At 44.1% G+C, this 23,722-nt stretch overlaps 1 protein-coding gene across 2 annotated transcripts; it reads left to right on the top strand.

The window, feature by feature from the left end:
- Nucleotides 1–2,562: 2,562 nt before the first annotated feature.
- On the top strand, nt 2,563–21,836 carry CSRP2 (cysteine and glycine rich protein 2). Of its 2 annotated transcripts, none has more exons than XM_031032934.2 (6): nt 2,563–2,652; nt 13,455–13,567; nt 16,199–16,367; nt 19,605–19,734; nt 20,417–20,510; nt 21,530–21,836. In XM_031032934.2, exons 2-6 carry the CDS (start codon nt 13,456–13,458, stop codon nt 21,604–21,606), a joined length of 582 nt encoding a protein of 193 aa, XP_030888794.1. In that variant the 5' UTR covers nt 2,563–2,652; nt 13,455; the 3' UTR covers nt 21,607–21,836. The 2 variants fall into 2 exon arrangements, with proteins under 2 accessions (XP_030888794.1, XP_006737824.1); XM_006737761.3 differs by lacking the exon at nt 2,563–2,652 and adding an exon at nt 3,021–3,116.
- The last annotated feature ends 1,886 nt before the right edge of the window (nt 21,837–23,722 follow it).

The raw sequence follows: 23,722 nt of genomic DNA, 5'->3' as shown, positions 1-23,722 counted from the left end.
GTAAGAAATAATGCAAGTTATAATGAAGTAGGAGTTTCAAATAAGTTTCGAAAAAAGCAACTATGACAAATATCAAGAATAAGATACTCTAATCTACCCTTCAAAATTTAAGCATATGTAACTTACATGATTCTTTTCTCTGACAGAAAATGCATCACAGACTATTAGGCTTGAATATGAGTAATTTTTAATTCCTACCACTGCTGCTAAATCTTGGCTAAGAAATAAGATGGAACAGCTGCTTTATTATTATTATTATTATTATCATTAAGCATGTAGATTAGCAAAGTGAGAATTTATATTTTCCTTTATTTCACATATACTAAAAAATTCCTCTTCACTGTAGCCTAGCTGGCTTCTGGGAAGGAATCCTTGCCCTAAAATAAAACAAAGAGGCTCTATGTTTATATTCACACTCATCTGGTTCAGAGTTTTGTTAAGAAAAAGCATGAAATAAAAATAATAAAAATATTTGAAAAATCTGAACTTGAGCACAAGGTTATGAAGAAAAGCAACCTTGGTTCAACTTGCCTTAGGATAGTGACCTTGATGAAGAACTTTCATTTGAAATTGTTTAATGGGTTCCAGAGAATGAAAGAGCTGTTACAAGTATAATGTGCATGTCTTGGGAAAAAGAAACCTCCTGCTGGACACATTTAACCTTTGTTTTTGCCTCTTATAAGACTGAAGGGGTCAAACAGACTAGGGCCATATGGAATTCAGAAGGGCTTATTCTTCTCCCACTAGCTCTTCCCCAGGCACACAATTTACTTTCTACTAGAAGGCTCTTAATTATTTTGGAAACACTTAATACTGTCTTACTACCAAACCTTTCAGTAGACAACATAAGATGAATGCTCAGCAAAACACAGTTTCTATTTCTTTCTCAAGGCAGAAAAGGACATCGAGATAGCTTTGCTTAACATAACAACCTACATTTATTGAGAATTTACCACGAGCCAGACACGCACTTTACAGACATAATCTGATTTAATCCTCCAAACAATCCTACGAGTTGTGTAGTATCATCATCTCACAGATAAAGAAAAAAGATGTGAAGAAGTCAAGTATTGGGCCAAGCTCCCAGAGCTACTAGGTGGCAGGGCTGTGTGTTGAAACCACATCAGTTTGTTTCCAAAGCTCATACTCTTTCTTTTGGCACCATTCTCTCTAATCATCCGAAATAATTTCTTAATATTTACAAGGAAAAGAGTCAACAGTTTAAAGAAATGTTTAAAGGGAAATAAAATACTTGTTAAAATGTTGATAATTAAATACAAATACAGATTTATTCAAAATCAAATCTAGTACTTTATCCCCAGACTCACTGTAAAATACGCTGAGACAAATACATTCAGGATCAGAGAGCAGAAATACTTCTAGGTTAGAAGTAAGCCAAACTTCAAAGGATAGAATGAGGCTGTGAAATTTAGGGACAACATGAGCCTCAGAAAGCAAACAGGTCAGGTCCTGAAGACATCAAGAACCCAAGGGTAGGGGAGAATGGACCAATGGTCTGCTGAAAACCAGCACAGTAGTGACGTGCACAGAGTTTCATTCAGTAGAGACACTACAGAAACCTGTGCAAGAAAAAATAAGTATTGTAAGCAACAGAGTTAGAGTGAATGTAGAATCTGAGAACAGAACCGTCCCGTCAGCCCCAGGAGTCATGTCACTTTTACGTTAGCCGATATCATGAAGATATGGATTGCCCATATTTAGAAAAGCTCACAGCAGGCAGGAATACTTCCAGACTCCTGCCACAGTATCAGGACATGTCAGTCACCACTATGTGTTTTTGCACAGTACTTGGTGAGTGGAGACTATAAGGCTGCTATTCTAATGAGTTTAGCCTGGATTAGCCCCAGCATAGTATCAAGTGCTGCAAGTTGTCCTGCAGATGTGGTTCTCAACCCATGCCCTCGGCCCTCTCCCCACGAGGGCATCTGGCAAGGTCAAATTTTGTTTTTGATAATTACAAAGTGGAGGGAAGGGTAATATTGGCATCTGGTGGGGGGAGGCCCCCACGACAAAGAATTACCCAGCCCAAAATGTCAAGTGTCCAGGTTGAGAAGCTCTGCATTTGTGGTTGGAGGAATAGTTTTAGTAACAGCCTTTTTCCAGCTCCCCATTCTGCCATGTATCAATTCTTAGGGATCGTGGCTTCTGGCACAGATGTCATCAGTAGGCCTAGAATGTGAACCAGATAGAGCGGCATTGTTCTTTTCATCTCAAACAATAAATCCCAGCTCAGGTATGAGGTCCCCTGCGTGGTCACTGACATCCTTGGACTCTTTGGTGCCCTGGTTTCTTCTGGCTGGGTTTAGGTTTCTTCCCCCTCGGCAGCGTGTGCCCTCGCGGTGGGAAAAGCAAAACACTTGGGGAATGAGGCGTTTTCGTAACGTCATTTATTTAGTCTAGATGAGATATTTTGCTCTTTAAGAACAGGAAGGTTGCGGATTCCCAGAAGCTGGAAATGGGAGCAGAGACTATTTGTCCACTGGGGAAGTTAATCACGTGAGTTTACTTATAAGGTAAAGCAAGGGAGAGGGTGGTGGAAAGCCCCGATTCGGCCGATTCTCTACTTGTGGGAGCCTCCTCGACCTTGGACTGTTCCCTCCTGAAGGAGAACTGGCGCCCGCGGTGGGAATGGTACGTTTCAGGGCGGCGGGGGCTATTCCCCGACAGGACAGTCTCCGGGCTCGGTCTCTCTGTAGGTTAAGGAAGTCTCCTTTTTCAACTGCTAATCACTTCTGGAAACTGCCGGGTCCCGTGGGGAAGGAGGAGGGGTAGGGCCGGCGGGAGGGTCTCGGGACGTGGGAAGATGCCAGGCGGGCGGGAAACAGCAGGAAGAGGCGGGATTCTGCCCTTTGTCTCTCGGTCCCTAGCCCGAAGCTGAGCCCCGAGCGGCCCCCGCTCCAGACGCCCCCAGCCCTCCTGAGCGAGTCCAGGAATCCGCCGGGCGGGGCGGGGGCGGGGCTCACAGGCCACGCCCACCAGGGAGTCTTTAAAAGGTGCGGGCGCTCGCTTCGTCGGCGTTCCGGGACTGCCAGCGGGCTCTCTCTGGTGTGGTTCTGCTATCTCCGCCGGCGGTGCGTGGTCTGCCCCCGACTCGAGTGAGTAGTGGCGGGGGGGGAGGTGGGGGGTAGGGGGGCGCCTGCGCCTACCGAGGGGGAGGGAGGTTCCACAGTCTCCCGGGGTCCTCAGGACGTCCTGCTGGTGGTCCCCCATCTCCTCTGACATCCCCTTGCCAATCTCCACTTGCCGCCCCCCGCCAACCTCCTCACCCCTGCGCCCCGGTCCCCCCAACCCCCCTCCACACACCTGTCCGGCTCCCCACGGCCGCCCCGGCCCTGTCCGTCCTCGGATCCCAGGCCCTTAGGGCAGATAAATACTCGCGCGTGACCTCCCTACGGGTTGCTCCGTACCGGTTTCTCTGGGAGAGAGGCGGGGCCGAGAGTTTCGCGTTGCTGCTAATCCGCTTTTTAGTAGCTTTGGGCCCCCTCCTCCAGCAGCCGGTTCTCTCTCCGCGAAGGGGAGGGCGGGATCCGAGTCTCGGGGTCTCCTCTGCCCGGAGTGTGCTGCTCTGAGGGTGATCTTACCAGGGGCTGGTTGGGAGTCCTGGGAGTGAGGTGGGGGCTTCCACAGCCCGCTGAGCCCAGAATCCTTCCCCTGCTGCGGTACAGAGCTTCTGGCATCCCCATTGTTTGGTGGTCTCTGCCCACCAAGCACTGAACCTTAAATGTTGAAGCACAGCAGTGAAACATCAGGTCGATCACTCCCAGCTTTTTCCGGAACTTTCTACTATTCAGGTACAAACAGGAAAGCCAGAATGCTTGGTTGTGAAATTCTGCAACAGGTCCTGAAAATCACATCCTGAGTTCCAAAGCTCCACGTAGGCAGCCCCTGGGGGGAGGGGGTTTCTAAGCGGGGAGACACTCAACCTTCCTCCCCCTTCCCCAAGCCCGGACGTTTGTTGAAGGATATTTGTTTAAATAGTTACCCAAAATGTTCAACCTGTTTTATTTGCAGGCTGCAGGCTAAGCACATTTTCACTTTATATGTGCTTTCAATATAGAAAATCTTGTAATTTGGGGTAGAAGTTTTTTAACTCAGGCAGTAAAAGCGGTCTCGTTAGTCCTTTTCTAATTAACCTGTTTTCAAGCTCTACTTAGGAAATGCCAAGAATTCAAATAGGACAACCACAAATTTGGCTATAATTTGACTCAGATTTTTCAGGAAAGAGATGGGCGATGGATTCTAAAAATGAATCACATAATTTCAAAACTACATACCAAACCATAACTGATTTTATGAAGTCCATCCTGGTCCACCCTCACTATCCCTGGTCATTGTTCTCTCAGGTTGACTGCTGCTAGTACTTGATCAGTATTTCTCAGTGTTCTTTCTACTCTGGATTCTAGTTTTCTTTACTCTTTTAGAGTGAAATTACAAGAGGCAGGATCTGCATCTCATCAGTCTTTGAGACTCACAGTACTTGCCTGGGTGCCTTAAACACAGCTGGACCAGAGCCAGTATTGGTTAATTGAATGAAGAAAGGAAGGAGTAAGGTTGCAATTGTCGGGGACAAATATTTCATTGGACTCAGGCAATAGATAACATTAGCAGGTTTGATCTAATGTTTTGATTATAGATTTTTAACGAATTCCTTCAAATGTATTCAAATACTGATTGATACAAATACTGATATGCTAAATACTGTGATAAAGGCAATACTCATTGGAGGTCTGATGAAATTGCCAAATAACTTGGATTTGGGGGAAATTGTATTTTATACTAAAAACAATTTTGTACTAAATACAATTTAATACAATAAAATACAATTTTATACTAAAACAGCAAGAATGTTGGCATAGCATAAAGGGGACGGCAATAAATGAGGAGCTTTAGAAGCCTAGCTCCAGCCTCAGCATTGCCACTACATGGCCATGGAAATGAGGGCCTCTGATTTTGCTTCTCTGCCAAGAATGAGGTAAATGAAATGAGCTGTGGAGAGCCAGCCTCCTAGGGGTTGGTGTCATGGCCTGGTGAAAAGGACAGGACTGACCAGTCCCCCCAGTCTCTTGCAGCTCCAGCCCATTGGTTTGATGACCTTGGGCAAGTTACTTTACTCTCTGGCCTCTGTTACCTCATCTTATAAAATGGATGTAATAGCATGTACACCAGGGTTGTCATAAGGCATATTGATCTTGATCCTTGAACAAAGCCCAGCTCAGCCAGGGAGAGATTCCTTATCATTAGACACTATTGTGAACTTTGTTGAATATATGGGGAAATGGCTCTCAGTGAAAGTCTGAACTGAACAGTATCTACTGGCCTTGCCTGAGGAGCAGGCTTCTTCCCTTTGCAGATATTCACAGGTTTCCTCCAGGTACTGTGTCATTTCTTGGGCTGGTATTTGCATGGCGGACCTGGGGTTCTGTTGGGTGGGGAATCTCTAGACTCCCTTGGGGCCTTGATTACCCAGGAAGGTGATACTTAACTGTTTTTGTGTGGTGAACCCTCTGGCCATCCGGTGAAACGTCTGAACCCTTTCTCAAAATGTTTTTAAGTGCATAAAATAAAGTCCGTGGTACCAAGTTCACCAGTTCCCATTATTCCAAGGAAACTGTGGTCCCACTTTAAGAACGCTGACTTGGAGTTTTCTCAGACTAGATTGTGGAGGAACCTGGCACAGTTCTGATTGTTAAAAAATTTTAAGTTTTGGTGTAAATCAAGGGGAAGAACCAATAGAATTACACTGTGAATCATTTGCAGAGGATATCAGGTTCCTTGCTTTTTTGTTTACTATCTCGTTGTGCCAACGGTACTACTAATTGTCCTTCACTAATAAAAAGAGGACAGATGCCAGGTAATAAATACATTAGGGCCAAATAGCTTCCCGGTTCACTATAGGAAAGAAGGTTTCATGGTGACTTCCCAGTACTTCTGAAAGAGGAAAGTAAAGAGAGAATTGGATCCTCACGTAGTACAAGAAATGCCCAATTTAAAAAGACCCTGCGCCAGAGCCAGAGAAGTCAGTACTATATTTGTGTTGCCAACAGTGGTTTACTTCTAGCAAAACATCAATGAAACAGGGGCACCTGGGTGGCTTAGCCGTTAGGCGTCTGCCTTCGGCTCGGGTCGTGATTCCAGGGTCCTGGGATCGAGCCCCGCGTCGGGCTCCCTGCTCCGCGGGACGCCTGCTTCTCCCTCTCCCACTCCCCCTTCTTGTGTTCCCTCTCTCGCTGTGTCTCTCTCTGTCAAATAAAATCTTTAAAAAAAAAAATGAAACAAACTGTAGCTTATTTGAATTTTATTGGTGTTGATTTTTAAATTGAATTGGTAATTTTGTTTTGGTTTCACAGTTACGAGCCACTCGATGTCTCTATACCTCAGCTTCTCCACCCATAAAATGGGTGTAACGATAATGTCTCCCTTCGTCGTGATAAAGGTTAAATGTTAGTATAAGTAAACTACTTAATATAAGTAACACATATGTAAGCTTTATATAAGTATTTGTAATTATTATTACCTACCACGTGGCAAGCAGTATTCTAAATGCTTTCCATATATTGTTTAACCTCAGAACTAGTTTATGATATGAATAAGCATTATCTCCATTTTTAAAATGAGAAAACTAGCAGATCAAATAACCAACATCAGATCATTTGGCAAATAAGCAGTAGTCTTGGCATATAAATCTCAGTCTGAGTCCATGTAAAAATCACACAAACGTTAAATTGTTTGAATAATTAAATATCTTGCCGTTCACACAGATTGTGGATTGCTATGGCAGATGCTGGGGGTCATGGTGAACACATTTTTAGCCTAGTTGCACTCTAATTGCAATATGTGATTTGGCAAGTAGTATCCAAATCTGTGTCAAGGATTTTGCTGTACCCCACATTGAAGACAAAAGTGGAAAGAGGATATAGAATTAGTAATTAATGGTGAGGCTGAAGTGGACACAGGAGAACTTACTGGAGAGAAGGAGGGATTCCTCTGTAGTGAGGATGGACTTAGGGAGGCAGAGAGGAGGGGTAGAGAGCTTTTTGGCTGAGAGTAGCAGACACTCACTCACTGGTAGCTGGATCCATGAAGACTGGTCAGAGAGGAAGGCATTCCTGTGTACAAGGAATTCGGTAACTCGAGGACTGATTGATCATTCTCAGGTGATAGGAGATGGTCTCAACCCTTCCATCAGATATGGGAGTTTGGGGGACAGCTTGTGGTTCTGGAGTCAAACAGGAGTGAGTGGAGCCCGGATCTGCATGTCTAGAGGTCAGTGACCTCAGCAGGTCACCTAACGCCTGAACTTCTGTAGCCAGATTCAGGCCCCGCAGTGCTGCTGAAGGAAAAGGAAGCCAGCGTTTGTGGGGTACCAGCTCTCTGCCAGGTACCTCAGACGTTATCTCATCGAATCCTCCAACCACCCGATGAGAGACCGTTGTCGTCTGTTTCCAAGTATGTATAGCAAGGAAGTTGAGATTAAGGAACTTGGCCAAGATCACAGAGCTGCTGACTGACTTTCAACCTTATACCTAAGTTCCACGCTCTTTCTCTTACACCAGGAATGTCTTAAATCGGGCCCATGCACCACAGTTCCGTGGCAGACGTTCGTAATCATAGCCATCTTTAATGCGGCATCTTGATGGAACTTCAGAATCTTTTCGAATATAGTTCCAGGAGCCCACTATCAGTAAATCTACAAGATGAACCGGTTTCCGCCATCCCTGTACAAGTAGACCCTGCAGACGTTCGAATCCCCTTCTACATGCCTCTGTGTCATGCGTTCTATGGTAGCGCCATTATTTGTTTCCATCGTTCTGCCACCAAAGCAGAATTCCCTGAGGAACTGGCCCCCTTCCTTATAACCAACCATTTCAGCCTCGGTGCCTAACCCAGGAAATGGCTTATGAAATGCTGGATGTGAAATCTTCAGACAGGAAAGCATTGTACAGTGTTTCTTAGCTGCCCCTACCCTAGAAGAATTACTTGCAATACAGAAAAGAAGTTAGGATTTAGCTGGATGAGGGAGGGCAGAAAGTCAGTTTCCCTGATGGGGAGGGATTTAGAGGTATCATGAAGGAATGGCTATATGAGATGAGTGGGAGATGAGGATTGATAACAAAACATTTTACCTTGAGTATATCATTATACATTGAGGGCCTCCTATAAGCATGTTTTCATCTCATTCTCTCAATAACTCTATAAGAAAGGCACATTATCCTCATTTTACATATGAAGGAAATGAGACTGTGTTGACTTCAAAATCCATGCTCTTAATTCACCCTTAGGCTGAGCTGTCTTGAAGATTTGGCTTTAGTAGAAGGAGCCAAATGGAACATGGAGCTGCTCACTAAGACATGAAGTCTATCCTTGGTTCAGTGGTATTCACTTAGATATGGGAAGTAGACTAACCAGATAGTTTGGTTAAGTAGAAGGAAGCATTTTTAGAATGGGCATTGAGTAAAGCTTAATTTCCAATTAACTACAACTCTCAAACTCTGTTAAAAATCATTGTAATTTGGGACAATGCTACTAACTACATATTCTTTCACTAGTGACCCCTCTGGATGTGTCTCAAGATGAAACTGGTTTATAATAAATCTCCCTTTTGGGAAATTGGATTCTAGCCAGGATCTAGGGTAATAACAAAACCCTGTATGTAGTAATAAAATGTCAAAGCTTCTGGAAGTATTTAGAATCTGGGTTTATAGACGGATTCACTCCAAACCTCTAATATCAGAGCAAAAAATTTACACTGCAAGTGGCGACACGTAGACTCTAGACTCATGGATTCAAGACACTTAGATTCTAAAATAAGATGCTAAATGCAGAACAGGTGGTGTGAGAATGATCCATGTGGTCACTCTGTGGCTCTTGTTGATTATCTAGAGAATGAGGTAACTTTACCACAAGGTGACTCAGATTTAGATGATAGTAATTTTCTCCTAGGGGTAAGTCTTAGGAAATTTTGGGTGGTGTCTTTGCCTGGGGAGAAGCAGCAAAGAGAAACTGCATATAGGTGTTCAGATGTAAACCAAGCTTTTTAATCTAACACAGTGGATAAATCCTAGCGTTAGAACTCTTTCAGACACCGAAAAACAAAGAACAGACGGAGAAACAGAGAATAAGCCTGTGTTTGGCCTCTTTCGCGTGGTATGTGCAAAGTGAGATTTCATTCCTCCTCTCACTATTCTGTAAATTAATGCATAGGACTGGGGAAAGGCATGCAGCCCAGATTGCTCAGTGCAAATCCAGTTTGCTGTGATTAACGTCAGCCGTTGGGGAGTAGTGCAGCCAAAGGCCTGTAGGAACCACGAAGCTTTAGAATTTTGTTCTGTGCATAGCCATGCCCAGAGTGACAGAAATGGAAGATCATCACACTTCCTCCTGCCAAATTCAGGAAATGTCCATTGGGGTTCACCCTAAAAGTATAAATTTGAACTTCATTTCTTTGGTACCACAAATGGAACTATCATCACACTTACAGTGTGTTTGAATGTTCCCAAAGAAGGTTTATGAGTGACTCATCAGCTAAGTTTTTTCTTTACTGTGTTTGTGGCTCTGAGCTACGCTCTTCTATAGTGGGTTTCCTTACTGGAGTACTTATAGCAGGATGGACAATATGAGAGGCCCCTTCCATTTTCAAGCTCACAGTTACTAGATGTCTGCCAAAACGTTTGCTCACCTTCTTCTATCTTCACAATATCTCCTTTGGGTAGAGAGAGCTACCTTTCCCTGTTTTACAGATGAGAAAACTAAGCCCAAGTTTGCAGAACCATCTTAACAGTGATGTTAACCCAGATCTACCCAAACCAACCTTCCTCCCTCCCTCCCTCCCTTCTTTCCATGCTGAAATATTTCAGACACACAAAATAGAGAATCCTATAAGGAACACCCAACTACTCAGTATCCAGCATAAAAAATAAAGCATAACTCCAGCTGAAGCTTTGTGAGAATGCTCTATTATACCGTTTGCTTGGACCACAGAGAGGGTTATGCAGAAATCCTTACGAAAGCCTTGAAACTGGATGGAACTTTTAAAATGTTAATGACTTGGAAATTTTACTTAGAATCCAAAAATGTGACAAAGAGAAGTAGACCAGTGCTACCTTTGTGTTGATCAGCATTAAGATGGGACTGAGAACTGTACAGACAGGTTGAAAAAGGGAGAGTTCTTTAAAACAATAGAAGTTATCTTGACATGTGCCAAGTACTCTGGTAGATGGTGGGGAAGACAGAGGTGTGGTCCCCACCCTAGAGGGGAAAAGACTTTTCACACAGAAGGCTGAATGTTGTAACACTTCGCTGGGTATTTCCTGAAAAGTGACTCCTTTGGCTCGTGTGGCATGGGCAGTAGAAATCGGACTTGACTTACAAGAAGTGAATTTAAGTAACTGAATTACATAAAATTACATAAAAAATCCTTTTTTAAAATCCAGGCTGCTTTTTAATAGAGAATAACGTAAAGTGATGAGTTTGTTTTTGAAAAATGTGCTTTTAAATGCTATTCAAAGATAACCCAAGAGGGCATTAGTCTTGATGGAAATCTGGTTCCTTGCTGGTGATAGCACCAAAGTAAATATGTGTGAAAATGTAAAATACACGTTGATAATAACTAGTACACTTTCTCATATGATGAGAAATGCCTTGGGCGCCTGGGTGGCTCAGTTGGTTAAGCAACTGCCTTCGGCTCAGGTCATGATCCTGGAGTCCCGGGATCGAGTCCCGCATCGGGCTTCCTGCTCGGCAGGGAGTCTGCTTCTCCCTCTGACCCTCCCCTCTCTCATGTGCTCTCTCTCATTCTCTCTCTCTCAAATAAATAAATAAAAATCTTTAAAAAAAAAAAGAGAAATGCCTTGACAATCACAAAGGATTTCCAAAGCCAGCCGGGCTGTTGATGCTTGGGATCCAATTTTAAGTAATTGTAAGGTCATTACCTGCGGGCCTGGGTTTGGTTTTAGGTTTCCTCTGGAATCACGAGGGTACTTCCAGCAGATGTCTGTGGCCTCTGTGAGCATTCCAGAACTCTGGTAACTTTGGAGCCGTGGGGCAAAGTCCATGTTACTAAATGCACTCCAGACTCCAGCCAGTGGAAGGCCTTTGGAGCCAGGGCTTTGTGGCTGAGGTTCTACAGTTAGGCTCAAATTTCACTGTGGAGTTAAACAATGGAGCACCTGTCTCCAGGGAAGGGAATAACAGATTTATGCAACTACTAAAGGAAAGCTTGCAGATCTCTTCCCTTGTTGCTAGTTATTGATCCTCTATGGATGCCTTCACAGTAGCCGGTGACATTGGTGGACCCTTGGAATTACCCTGGTCCTGTCTGAATAAGAAGGAGGCGTTTTGCAAGCTGAGGCCAACAGTTGAGTGATATCTAGTCCTATCGGTCAGGTCTCTTTATATGTGTTTGTTTCAAGGAACAGGAGCTCCATCTCCAAATGACTCAAAAAGGCAATTTATTGGCTCTCATAGCACCCAGGATAAGACAAGATGCAGCTGAAAAGTGTCTAAGCCCACTCTCTCCATCTCTTTTCTTCTGTGCTGGCTTCATTCTTAGGTTCTTTTCTTACAATGGCTAGACAGCTGCTAGCATCTCCACCCCTGCATCCACACGGTCCTAAACCAAAGCCCCTGGGCTTAACTTTCCCTGACCTGCCTTAGGGTCATGTGACCATTCCCACATCGATCACTGTGATGGAGGGTGGGGGCCGCAGTGACCTAATTGCCATGACCGAGTCACACGCCCAGCCCTGGAGTTGAGGGTAGAGTCAATACCCTTTAAACAAGTGTTTCTCAAACTATCTGGTAGTTTGTTTTAATTTCCAAGTGCAGATTGATTCTCTGATTCTATGCTGTTCAACAAGATGAGTCCACTGATCATGCTCTTGATTGTTGGGGCGTAAAATTGTTTAAAGTTTCTAAATTCTCACCTGAATTTCATCTTGAATTGGTACCAGGCGTGGTGGACCATCACAAGGAGACCACATTTTAATAAAGACTGCCCTAAAGCATATGGACCTAGAAAGAGACGGTTGCTTCCCCATGGTGTGACCAGAAGAGGGTCAAGAGAATGCCGTACATCCAGAAATGTGCCCAACACAATGACTGATTCTGTACAACTCGCATTTAGAAAGCCCTCATCTCCGTGTTCAGGGAGTCATTGGGTTCTGGATCATTTAAATGCTATAGGATGGGCAGGAGGATGGGAATTTACCACCTTCCTTTTTAAGGACTGAAGATTCTTCAATGGATTGCGAAGCAGCCCTCCTTTTCCCTTATTTAGCTAGCCACGGCCGAGTTAGGAAGGAGGTCTCTGTTTCTCATCCAGCTACGTCCTACAGAGGCATGCATCTCATCCAAGGACACTTCACCACCAAGGGCTGCCAATACCACTCGCAAGAGAGGTCTGAAAATGATGGTGCGGAAGAAAGGAATTCTTCTTACCCTGTGTATTTAGACACCTCTCAGGGCAGGGCAGACAAAACACACCGTCCTTGAAGGACTGCAGAGACAGCCGACTGTGCACGTGGCCATGCCGAAGTAGGCATTTTAAACGGCGCCCAGGTGGACCAGTTCGTTGGGGAGGGAGATTAGAACACGTTGGCCCCACATCCTAGCAAGATAGCAGGATTTCGACTTGGAGCTGTCCCACAGAGGCGGGCCACGGCGCTCAGACGGCCTCGCCAGACCCTTCACGTCGCCGGGGAGGGAACTTGGTAGCGCCTTGTGTATGGACTGACAGGCCTATCAAAGTGGGGCCAACAACCCCTGGCTGGGCTGGGGGCCTGGGGATTAGTGAAGCAGAGGAACCTAAATCGTAGCCATCTGGAGGGCTGTCTGTTGTGGTTACAGCAAGGCTGCATGCACGCAGCTGCAGAGGCAGACCCAGCCGCTGAGGCTGTAATCTTGCATGACTCCAGCGGACAAACAGAGGACTAGTGCTTGCAGGGCAGCTCGACACTTTCTTCCTCCCTCGAAAGTGTCACAGCTTGTGTACGGTATATGTTAAGAACCCGGTAGTGTTACAGTGAGTTAAACGAGCAATAAAAACCTCTCCCCCGAGTGTGTATTCTTCAGCGGAGTTTTCCGAACCCATCATTAAGATGGGCGTGCGGGCTTGGGGGGGGACGCCAGTGTTCTCTTCCCATTCCCACTCTCCTTTCTTAGCTCCCGGGACGCTGGTGGCCTCGTCTGGGTTGTGCCCGGCGACCTGTACCGTTCTGAACGCAGCTCCTTTGTCCTGCAGGAAAGCGCTTGTGCCCACAAGCCCGAGCTCGCTAATGGAGCTGCAGTTAGAGGCGGCGAACCTGGAGGAACGCGGGCCTCTCCAGAGGTGGTCAGAGCGGTGCCTAAAGAAACAGAATGTGCCGCTGGCCCCCTGGGAGCGTGGCAGGCGTCCCGTAGGGTGCGGGGACATTCTCACGAATCCTTTATTCCTTCAGGATGCCCGTCTGGGGAGGTGGCAACAAGTGCGGGGCCTGTGGGAGGACCGTGTACCACGCGGAGGAGGTGCAGTGTGACGGCAGAAGCTTCCACCGCTGCTGCTTTCTGTGCAGTAAGTAGCTCCCGGGGCCCGACGTCTCACGGAACGCGTGTGTCCGTAACAAGCCTCCATGTACCTATTTAACCGGACACTGTGCTGATGTTAACGAAGATCACGTTAGAAGCACCGGCGGGTTTTGCCTGCCTGTCCCAGACAGCGTGAAGGCTCAGCGTGGCGGCACGGACGGCGGGGGTGACCGGCCCCACGAGGCCTTGCCGTGTCCCCATCGCTCCTAGCCTCCACTGGGCCCTCACTGGATTTTACTTGTTCTCCCTTCTGTCTCCCCTGCTTCGCGAAGAGCTCAGTGTCGATTTTCGCCTGGAGCTGGGCCCGGCTTCTGGCACAGCGTAAGGGCTGGGCTCTGATTTCCGAATCAGCAGGTCACTCCTCATCCCCCTGTGCACCCCCCCAGCTTTCTCCTCCTGGCGGGGCCCCTTCTCTTTGAAACCTCCTCGCTTGTTTCTTGGCACACCACGACTCGTTGAAATCAAATGTCTACAAGTGAAATTCCCATCTTCTCTGGTAGTGAAAATTCAGTTATTTCTGGTTATTGATATCCTAATTGAGGGAAGGGAACGTAGGGTATGAAAATCCCATCAAGGCAAGTTGGGAATTACTACTGTTTCTAGATGGGAAATTATCAGCCTCTGATAGGACAGGCAGGAGGGCATGAAGCACATGTGTGTTCGCTGACAGACACAGAAGGAGACACAGGCCCCCTCCCCCTGCGTGCCCTCTCTAGTGACAACTCAGCCTTCAGTTGCAAGCAGGAGAGAAGCCGCTTCGGAAAGCTCTTCACTAAGCATCATCTTCTGACTCAAAGGACAAAATTTTCTTTGATGAGCGATTTGTTAATGTGAGGAACCCACCCGTGCGTGCAGACATATCTGTAGTCCTGTACAGTGAGGATTATTGCTAGAAACTGCTCGCATTAAGTATGCTTAGTTGTCCTTTTCCCTCTAGGCACCAGCGTTCGACACTCGGGACCTTGTTACAGTGTAGCTGTTTTGCAGGCAACTAGAAACAGACAACAGAAAGTCGCAGTTACAAAGAATAAAAATATAACATGTTTACTGTGTAGGCCCCCATAATAGCTACCATGTCTCAGATCTGGTTTAAGCAGTTCTTCTCTTAGAAGTTACTTTTTTGTTTGTTGGGGTTTTTTTTTAGGAATCTATTTTTCAGCAGGTTTGAAACCAAGAGTATGTGAACAAAGAATACAGATACTTGAGAAATTGTTCTTAGCTTCACCTACATTAAGCCAGGATAGTCTCTCCACCGCAATAAAGTCACTGTTTACTTAATGTCAACTTCTTTACTGGCGATTTTACTACTACTTCTGAGTATTGGTCTCTGCTGACTAAAGCCTGTTAAGGATATAATTCGGAGCAGTTGGCAAACCTAGGAGAATTTTACTGTAGAGAGATGAGGACAGAAGGAAGGAAGGGTAGTAAGACAGTAAAGTTTTCATGAACTTGCTTTGGTTAATAGATATGTGGCCTTTGAAACAGTTTTTGTATTTTTGCGTATTCTGTTATGGGTGTTTGTTCTTTAGCAATGTATGCTTTTAGGTGAACGGTGTCTCCCAGCAAATGTATTTCAGTTCTTGAGCCTCAACAGCAAGGTTCCAGAGCAGATGACATCATTCTCTTCTACCAGAGAAGACGGTAGTCTTAACAGAAACTTTGTAATTTTAACTATTTTAGTCGCCTTTCCCTGCCCCGTCTTTCTGTCCTTCCTTTCTTGCTCCTTGCATTTTCCCCCCACCCTTTGAAATAGGAGGGAAACAATCCCCTTGTCTCCTAATCTTGGATCTCCAGCTGCCCAGCTGTGCTACCAGCAAGTTCCCTCATAGTTTCCTTTTTTTCTCAAGCTTAAGTGAAGTTTTAGAAAGTGAAATAATGTCTGGGTAAAACATGATGACATTTGGCAGTTTTATGAAGTGGGATACATGGAAATGTCTTGTGGCAAGAAAACCATCAAGAAAGAATGTGTTCTCTTTGGGGACAGAAGGGAAACACAAATGCAGACTTCAAACCACTTTACAATTTTCAGACATACTCATCACTGCTGGAGAAGCCAGTGGCGAGATGAAAAAATAATGTTTTTTCCCTTCTAGGCTCGTGATGAAAACTACAATTCTGGATTGAAAGCCATTTTTATGCCCGGGGTGCTCTTTAGGGGAGGAGGGGTGCAGAGCCAACTCTCACAGGGCACTCAGCCACCCTTTGGTTCTTTGTTAGGTTGTGATTTCGCAATACTAGGAAGAGGTGGAAAAGATTGTGTTGAGGGTTGGGAGCAACGTGTTAATTGTGTTCCTTTTGTTCACGTAATTATAGCCATCTCCGAACTTCTCTCCCTTCTCCCAGAGAGGCCAAGCCTATAGAAAAGGTTGAGGTTTCGGGCTGTTAAAATTCTGGTATGTTTCTGAAACAACGATCCTATCTGTGGAGAAGGGCAAATCGTCCTCAGCTGTAGCTGACCCAGTCCAGATGCCGTCCCTGGTGTTTGGGAAGCCGCGGGAGAAAAAGGAATGTGAGAGAGCCTAGGCCTTTACCATTTGTAGACCATGTGTCAGGGCCACCATTGTTCTAAGGAAAAAGGCATCTCTGGCACGTTTCTAAAGGTCTTATTCCCCCCCAGTGGTTTGCAGGAAAAATTTAGATAGCACAACAGTGGCAATTCATGATGAGGAGATCTACTGCAAATCCTGCTACGGGAAGAAGTATGGGCCCAAAGGCTACGGTTACGGCCAGGGCGCCGGCACGCTCAACATGGACCGGGGTGAGAGGCTGGGCATCAAGCCAGAGAGGTGAGTTAGGACCCTGTTTGTTACCTTCAGAAAAGAGTCATAACAATTAATGTTACTTGGTGAACAGGAGTCTGGGACAGAACAGATGTTTAGCTTAAAATAACTGAACACAAGATTATTCCAATTTTCTAGTATAAATGAGTAACTCTTCTTCAAGCTTGAAATGGACCGTTTGGGACCTAACAAAATTCTTATTGATTATTCCAGTGATTTCTAGCCTTGATTTTGTTGCATTCTTCGGTGTATCAAGGAGTCATGTTCTCAAAAGCACATGGTTTACATTTACTTCCATCTCACAGTGTTTTAGAGATCAGATGTAATGAAATCAAATGATACAGAAACATAGTATCTGAATCATGAGATACATTTCTCAGGTACAGTTAAGCAGTCAATGAAAAGTCCTCAGTCACTCCTCCCATGTAAGAGTATTTCACCAAGTAATGACTTTTCTCTAACTTACAAATTCTTATTTAAAAATGGAAATTATTTCCTGTTTTTGATTGTTCAAGAGCTCAGTATTAAATTTTAAAAGGTTCCAGTACCAAAATAGCAAAGTGCTAACTCTGTTCAACTTCACTTAGTATTTCATGTTCAGGCTACATAATTTTTTCATTTTCATTTCATAATTTCCTCTTAATTCCTATTTTTGGCCCAATAATTCCCTCATCTGAACTTCACATTTTTCACATCCATTTTATACTGAAGAGGCCCAAACCGGTGTAATATTCCAGTAAGATGGCCTTTTGTTGGACAAGACCGTTCATCCTGCCCTGTGACCTGGCCACCATGCAATATTAACACATTACCTCATATAATCCTCACAACAACCTGACAAGGTAGGGTTTCCCATCTTATTCAACAAACTTAGACAATGAAAATGAAGTGATCTGCCTATAGTCATATTGCTAGTTAATCGTAGAGCCTGGAAGTTAACCTAGTGTAACTCCAAATCTTACAATCCTAAACACGGTGCATTATGGTATGCCTGAAATAATTTGTCTATTGTCTGCTGAACATTTGTTCCTTTTATAGTCCTTACAGTAACTCTGAGTTTAGATATTTTGTCTGTATTTTATAGACAGGACACTAAGGCTCAGGGCACACAGTTAAATGACACAGACAGGATTTGACTCCATGTCCATTTGGCTCCCACACCTGTGCTCTTTCCACTGCATTGAGGCCCACCTGTCTGTTCTTTGGTTTTTTCCCACACTCAGAGTTTCTGAGTCATGGTGCCTTGTGTACAAGGGCTGACTCATTCAGCGCTGCGCGCCGTCTCTTGTGGGAGCCCAGCTTACCTTGGTCTTTGTTGAAGTTCGTTGTTCTTGTTCTGCGCTCCTCTTCCAACTTGTTAAAATCCATTCTTGTTTTCTAAGGTTTTATTTCAAATCTTTCAAAACACATGTATCTATATCCCTTCCCCCAAACAAAACCAAATTCATCCATAATCCCAACAGTCAGTGATTGTGGCCATAGTTTTAGAGTCACAAAGACCAGTGGACCCTCCTCTTGACCTCCTGACCTCCTCCTGCTTCTCCACCTTCTCCCAATAATTGACAAGCCCTCTGTGCTGGCCTGTCGATCTGTGCCCTTGTCTCTTCTCCGTCGTAGCCTGGCCACATACTAGGACCAGATGTAGACTTCCCTTTCCAGAAGCCTCTCTCAGTGATTGAATTCTGGGAGTGCCCATGGTCTGGAGCACCCTGTGGGACATGGTAATGATAACATATGTGGACCATATATCTTCACAGGGATCTCCCGGGGAGACAGCATTGCATGGGCAGGAACATTTCGTTGGGGGCAGGACTGCTTTTTTTTTTCAGTTCAGACTCACCAATTTACTATTTCTCTAGCTCTCCAACAAGTTATGTAATATCTGAGCCCCTATTTCTTCATCTGTCATGAGGTTAAACAATTACCCACACCCTGTGATGTCATTAGCAGGGAGGCGGGAGAGGATCTCCATTAAGTTCTTATTTTAACATAATGTGTTGGAAATTTTTCCAGGGAAACTCCTAACTCCAAATGTTGGATATCATTGTGAATAGCTTTTGAAGATCACTCTTAAAAGAAAGTAAATACAGTCGGTTGTAGAGATTTTTTTAAAAAATATGCATACGTTAGGGACAATTGGAAACACCAATATTGTGAGTCAGTAATGCACTTGTATTTGTTGCTTAAAATAAAATTTCCAGTGGCCGCAGCAAACATGATTCAAAAAATGTATATGAAACCCCTCACGTGGATGTGTAGCAAACTGTGAGATGGCCCAAACGTGGATACAGTGGAGATGAATAAATGGAAGATATAGGTGAAGAGTTTGAATACATTGTTTGATGAAAAGGCAGTATTTCTAAATTAACATTTTATTTTAAATATGTATGTAACAAACTATAATCAGGAAAAAACCCGTTTTTCCAATGGGAAAAAGGGGGCACTTGTATCATTTGCCGAGCTGTTGTCCTCTTATCTGCTCAACTGACCTGTAAGATTTGAGGGGTCTTTAAATCTCAGAGCCCACAACACTGTTCTGCAGAGTAGATACACCTACATATTGAAGGGGGAAAACATTAGAGAAAGCGAGGAAAACAGTTTACCCAGTGACTTGTAAATAAGTGACAAAAATAACTCTATCCAGAGAAAAAGTAAACATCATACAGTAATAGGCAAACTTTCTAAAATATTTTTCCATGAAGAAAGCAGTTTATTCACACTTTCCCCTACTTAAGATATATTAGGAAATTAATCTGTAAATCATGCTTAACTTTCTTAATGACTACCTAAGGCCACTGACCTGTCTGCAGAAACTTTTAACTGCTTAGGTTAACAGTGATTTTTCAAACTCTGGTAAAGTAAAAAAAAACTAGCTGTGATTCCAGTGGTAATATGAACAGTACTATGAATATAAGGTAAAAATATGTCCACTGTAGGTTTTTATAAAGCAAAGCATAATTGTTTAGTGGAAGGCAAGCACTGGGGATTCAATAGATTCTGAGTTTAGACTCAGATACTTAAGTTTGGGGCCTCGTCTGTCTTTTGGGGCAGAAATGAGCCCATAAATAGGTTAAAGTACCAGCTGACCAGCACCTGAGATTCAGTCCTTTCTTTGACCTGTAAGAAGGCCGCCGCCTATGGGACAGTTGAGCAGTGAAGTCCCCGCTTCCCGTGGCAATCTGCCTTGTGGGCTAAAAGGGGCCTTCGGTAAATCTTGCCTAATTTTTTCCCCCTTTCTACAAGTGCTCAACCTCACAGGCCTACAACAAATCCAAACACTTCTAAATTTGCTCAGAAATACGGAGGTGCTGAGAAGTGTTCCAGATGTGGGGATTCTGTGTATGCTGCTGAGAAGATAATTGGAGCTGGAAAGGTAAAGTGCTATCTTGAGTTAGTAGCCGCGAATGACTGCTCTCCGCTCCCTTTCTCCCTTGTCCCCTTCCTGTCCCCTTCAGGTACTCTTTATATAAATAAATAAATGCCTTGGATTCACATTTTTCTTAGATTGCTTATGAATCATTAAGTTTTTGAAGTGATGCCCTTACTTGACAAATCACATCTATGTTTGAAAGAAACTTGTTTTCATAAGGGGCGCTCCTGAAGGTTGTTACAGTTAACACACCTGGACTCTGTGGGTTATTCCAGGTAGTGGGAAACCAGGGTCAGGACACCCAATGCTCATTCGTTGTGTGCATTTGAGAAAGTTACTGAACCACTTCACCTCTTTGAGCTGCAACTGTTCTCAGCCATCAAAGGGACAGTCTTTAAAGGAGCACACTGTGCTTGCGGCAAGGTCTGAGGCCACTCTTGGGGAAACAGCCCTTGCGTGGTAGGGCTCCCAGTCCATGTCTTCTGTGAACGAGGTTTGAACTCGGCCCTTTTGCAGGTGGCTAGGAACGTAGGTATGGGGAGGTCCAGTTCCAGGCTTTTTGTTGGAGCAGAAGCACAGCAGTCAGGAGCTCGCGCTGGCTTGATCTTTGTGAGCCGCTTGCTGCAGCGTCTAAACTGTACTGCACGAAACCGACCTCTCAAACTTAACTCAGTTTCTCTTCCAGCCCTGGCACAAAAACTGTTTCCGGTGTGCCAAGTGTGGGAAGAGTCTTGAATCCACAACCCTGACTGAGAAAGAAGGTGAAATCTATTGTAAAGGTAAAATGAATTTCTGTTATTACTGTCCATCTGAATATCTCACACTGGTTATTGGTTAAGGAAATGTCACCAGCATTAAAAAGAAAAAAGATACTCTGACAGTGGGGAAAGGTGGGATTGCCACTGGCTATTTGAAAATAGCAGGAAGGGAAGAATGAAGGGAGGGAAATCGGAGGGGGAGATGAACCATGAGAGACTATGGACTCTGAGAAACAAACTGAGGGTTCTAGAGGGGAGAGGGGTGGGGGGATGGGTCAGCCTGGTGATGGGTATTAAAGAGGGCATGTACTGAATGGAGCACTGGGTATTATACACAAACAATGAATCATGGAACACTACATCAAAAACTAATGATGTAATGTATGGTGACTAACATAATAATAAAAAAAAATAAGGATCTAGAGATGCTTAGAACAGAGAACCACAGAACAATTTGAGATGATGCAATAAAGTTAAGTTCTGGTCATTTCAGATTCCCCAACAAATAAGACAAAAAACCTCACTATAAAGAGTCTTCTTTCAAATTTATGTTTTCAGCAAAGCATATGAATATATGAAGGTAGTAGACAAATATGTCACTTGCCCGGCCCAATTTTTATGCTTATAACTCAGGTGGGACCATGAGCTGAATACTGTGGCATCAGAATGTTTGGACTTGCCTTTGCCGCTCTAAGATATTTACTACATGGCTCATTTTATTTTATTTTAAAGATTTTATTTATTTGAGAGAGAGAGCACAAGCAGGGCACAGCAGAGGGAGAAGCAGACTCCCCACTGGGCAGGAAGCCCGACATGGGGCTCAATCTTAGGACCCTGAGATCATGACCTGAGCCAAAGGCAGCTTCTTAACCAACTGAGCCACCCAGGTGCCCCTACATTGCTCATTCTAGATCTTCAATAGGTTGAACTCTTTTGGGCATGGCAAACTTTTTTTTAACTTAGAGGGGTTTGTTGTTTCGTGGGTCTTAAGCAATGCTAGCAAAGCTTAATGGTCTTCTACTAATTCTTTTCTTTTATAGGATGCTATGCAAAGAACTTTGGACCCAAGGGATTTGGCTATGGCCAAGGAGCAGGAGCCCTCGTTCATGCTCAGTAGAGTGTAAGCCCAGAACCAAGATCGCACACTGAGAACCTCTACATCCTCTAGGCACAGATAATCTACCACTAAACTACTGTGAAATTCTGCCAGCACTTAAGTACTGTCTGTTGTCCCATACGTGGAGAGGCTGGCTGACTCGTAGGAAGAGAGCACGGTGTCCTTTTGCTTTATTCATCAGCATTTTCAAGAATTGTTTCTTTTACATTTTAAATAAAACTTCAGCTTGATTTGGTGGTTCAGCATCTTTTCAATTTACCTTTTGGAGAAGCTGCTGTGATTTCAGTCAGTGGAAAATCATTGTAGGTCCCTACGTGCACGTTAGTGGTTAAAGAGAGTCCACTCCATTAAACAGTTGACTTACTAGGCTAATGTCTACGTTACGGCTCTTGGAAAAGATCTCTTTTAACCTGGGAAGTATGCCTCAAGAATGGGGATTGCTAGGCAATGGGTTCTAGCTCTTCAGAGTTGGCATTCAGCAGCATCTCCCGCCTGCCTGCCTGCCCTCCCCACTCTGGCTGGTGGTTACTCCTCTCTTTAAAGCATGGCTCCTAGACCACCTGCATTAGAATCACCTGGGAGTATTAAGAGGCGGACTCCTAGACCGTACAGAAGCAGACTCTCTAGAAGTGGGGCCATAGAAGCCCTTCTAACAAGCTCCTCAGAAAGGCACAATGACCCAGGGTGGTAAGCACGCTGTTAAACAAAACACTGAGAAATTCTTTTGATTCATCTAAACCTAAAGATTATTACAAACAGCTACTATGGACAACTTTAGAATCTGAGGCTTGGTATGACTTTTTAGACTCCATTCGGATCTGATAGATGGTAACTTACTAAATCCTGGAAACTGAAGTGCTTTTCTCAAAAATTTCAATCCTGCATAAGTTGCAAAGAATGTCGCACTGTCCTGGCACATTTAGCTGGCTCAGGTAGAAAAGGAGTGTTAAGTATACACAGAGTATTTTTATTATTTCCCCAGAAACTTTTAGTTCTTTATCAAAGACTCAATCCAAACTTTTATTTTTCAGGGGTATGGTGTGAAATTGGTCTGTAAATGTGTACTGGTAAAACTGAACCAGCATGATCAATGAGCACATATGAATCTTTCCCAAAGCCTATTTTAACATACTATATTGCTTATTTTGAAAAGCTACAGGGTGTGCTATGTAGGACATTAAAAACATAAGCAGAAACTTAGTGGAAAGAAGTCAATCTTGAGGATGTACTAAGTGAAGGAATTCATGCATCAGCCTTCAGTACCTCATATAGGTCTTATAAGGCAAGTTCCACTGTGGCAGAGGGGAAGGCCTTTTTGTTAAGAAGACTGGGCAAGTTAATCAGCAATAAATGGAGATAGGCTGAATTGAAGAAGAGTTACGGAGTAACTTCTAATTCTCTACGTGGTAGTTTTAAAACCTGGACATTCCCACCAAGACATGAAGACTAATTCCCCGCGCCACCCCCCCACCCCCTGAATAAAGGCCAACCTTAGTGACTCATTTTTAACTAGCACAATATGATGGACAAGACTAGGTTAGAAAAGACAGTACAGCTTTTGCCTGCCTTCTTCCCTTTAGATGCTTACTCTTAGAACTCAGCCACCATGTTTTGAGGAAGCCCAAACCACACGAAGAGGCTACATGTAGAAATTATAGCCATAGCTTTGGCTGAGATCTCTCCCATTAGCCAGCATCAGCTGACATGAGTAAGCAAGCCTTCAGGTTATTCCAGTCCCCAGTTTTTGAACCATCCCAGCTGACATCCAAGTGGAACAAAGCACGCTATTCCTACTGAGTTCTGACCAAACTAGAGATTTGTGAATAAAAATACTGTTTTAAGCCACTAAATTTTTGAGTGGTTCATTAGGTAGCTATAGATAACCAAAATGTATATATTAAACTGTTCCCCACACAGAACCAACATTTCCCATACCTACCAAGTTTCCAAAATCAGAGATACACATAGATATCTGAGAGGAAAACACTCTAAATGCCAGGTGCTTAGTCATTTGAGATTTCTACCCAATAAACAATTGAGACATCCACTCATAATTAAAATTATTCTTAAATTGGGAGCCATGACACAACACCTCCAAAACTGTAAAATTAGTTAC

This window comes from Leptonychotes weddellii, chromosome 5, assembly GCF_054177405.1.
Source record: "Leptonychotes weddellii isolate Sample4059 chromosome 5, ASM5417740v2, whole genome shotgun sequence".
Taxonomy (NCBI): domain Eukaryota; kingdom Metazoa; phylum Chordata; class Mammalia; order Carnivora; family Phocidae; genus Leptonychotes; species Leptonychotes weddellii.
Note: the sequence above shows the minus strand (reverse complement) of the source record. Positions and strands in the feature narration are given on the sequence as shown.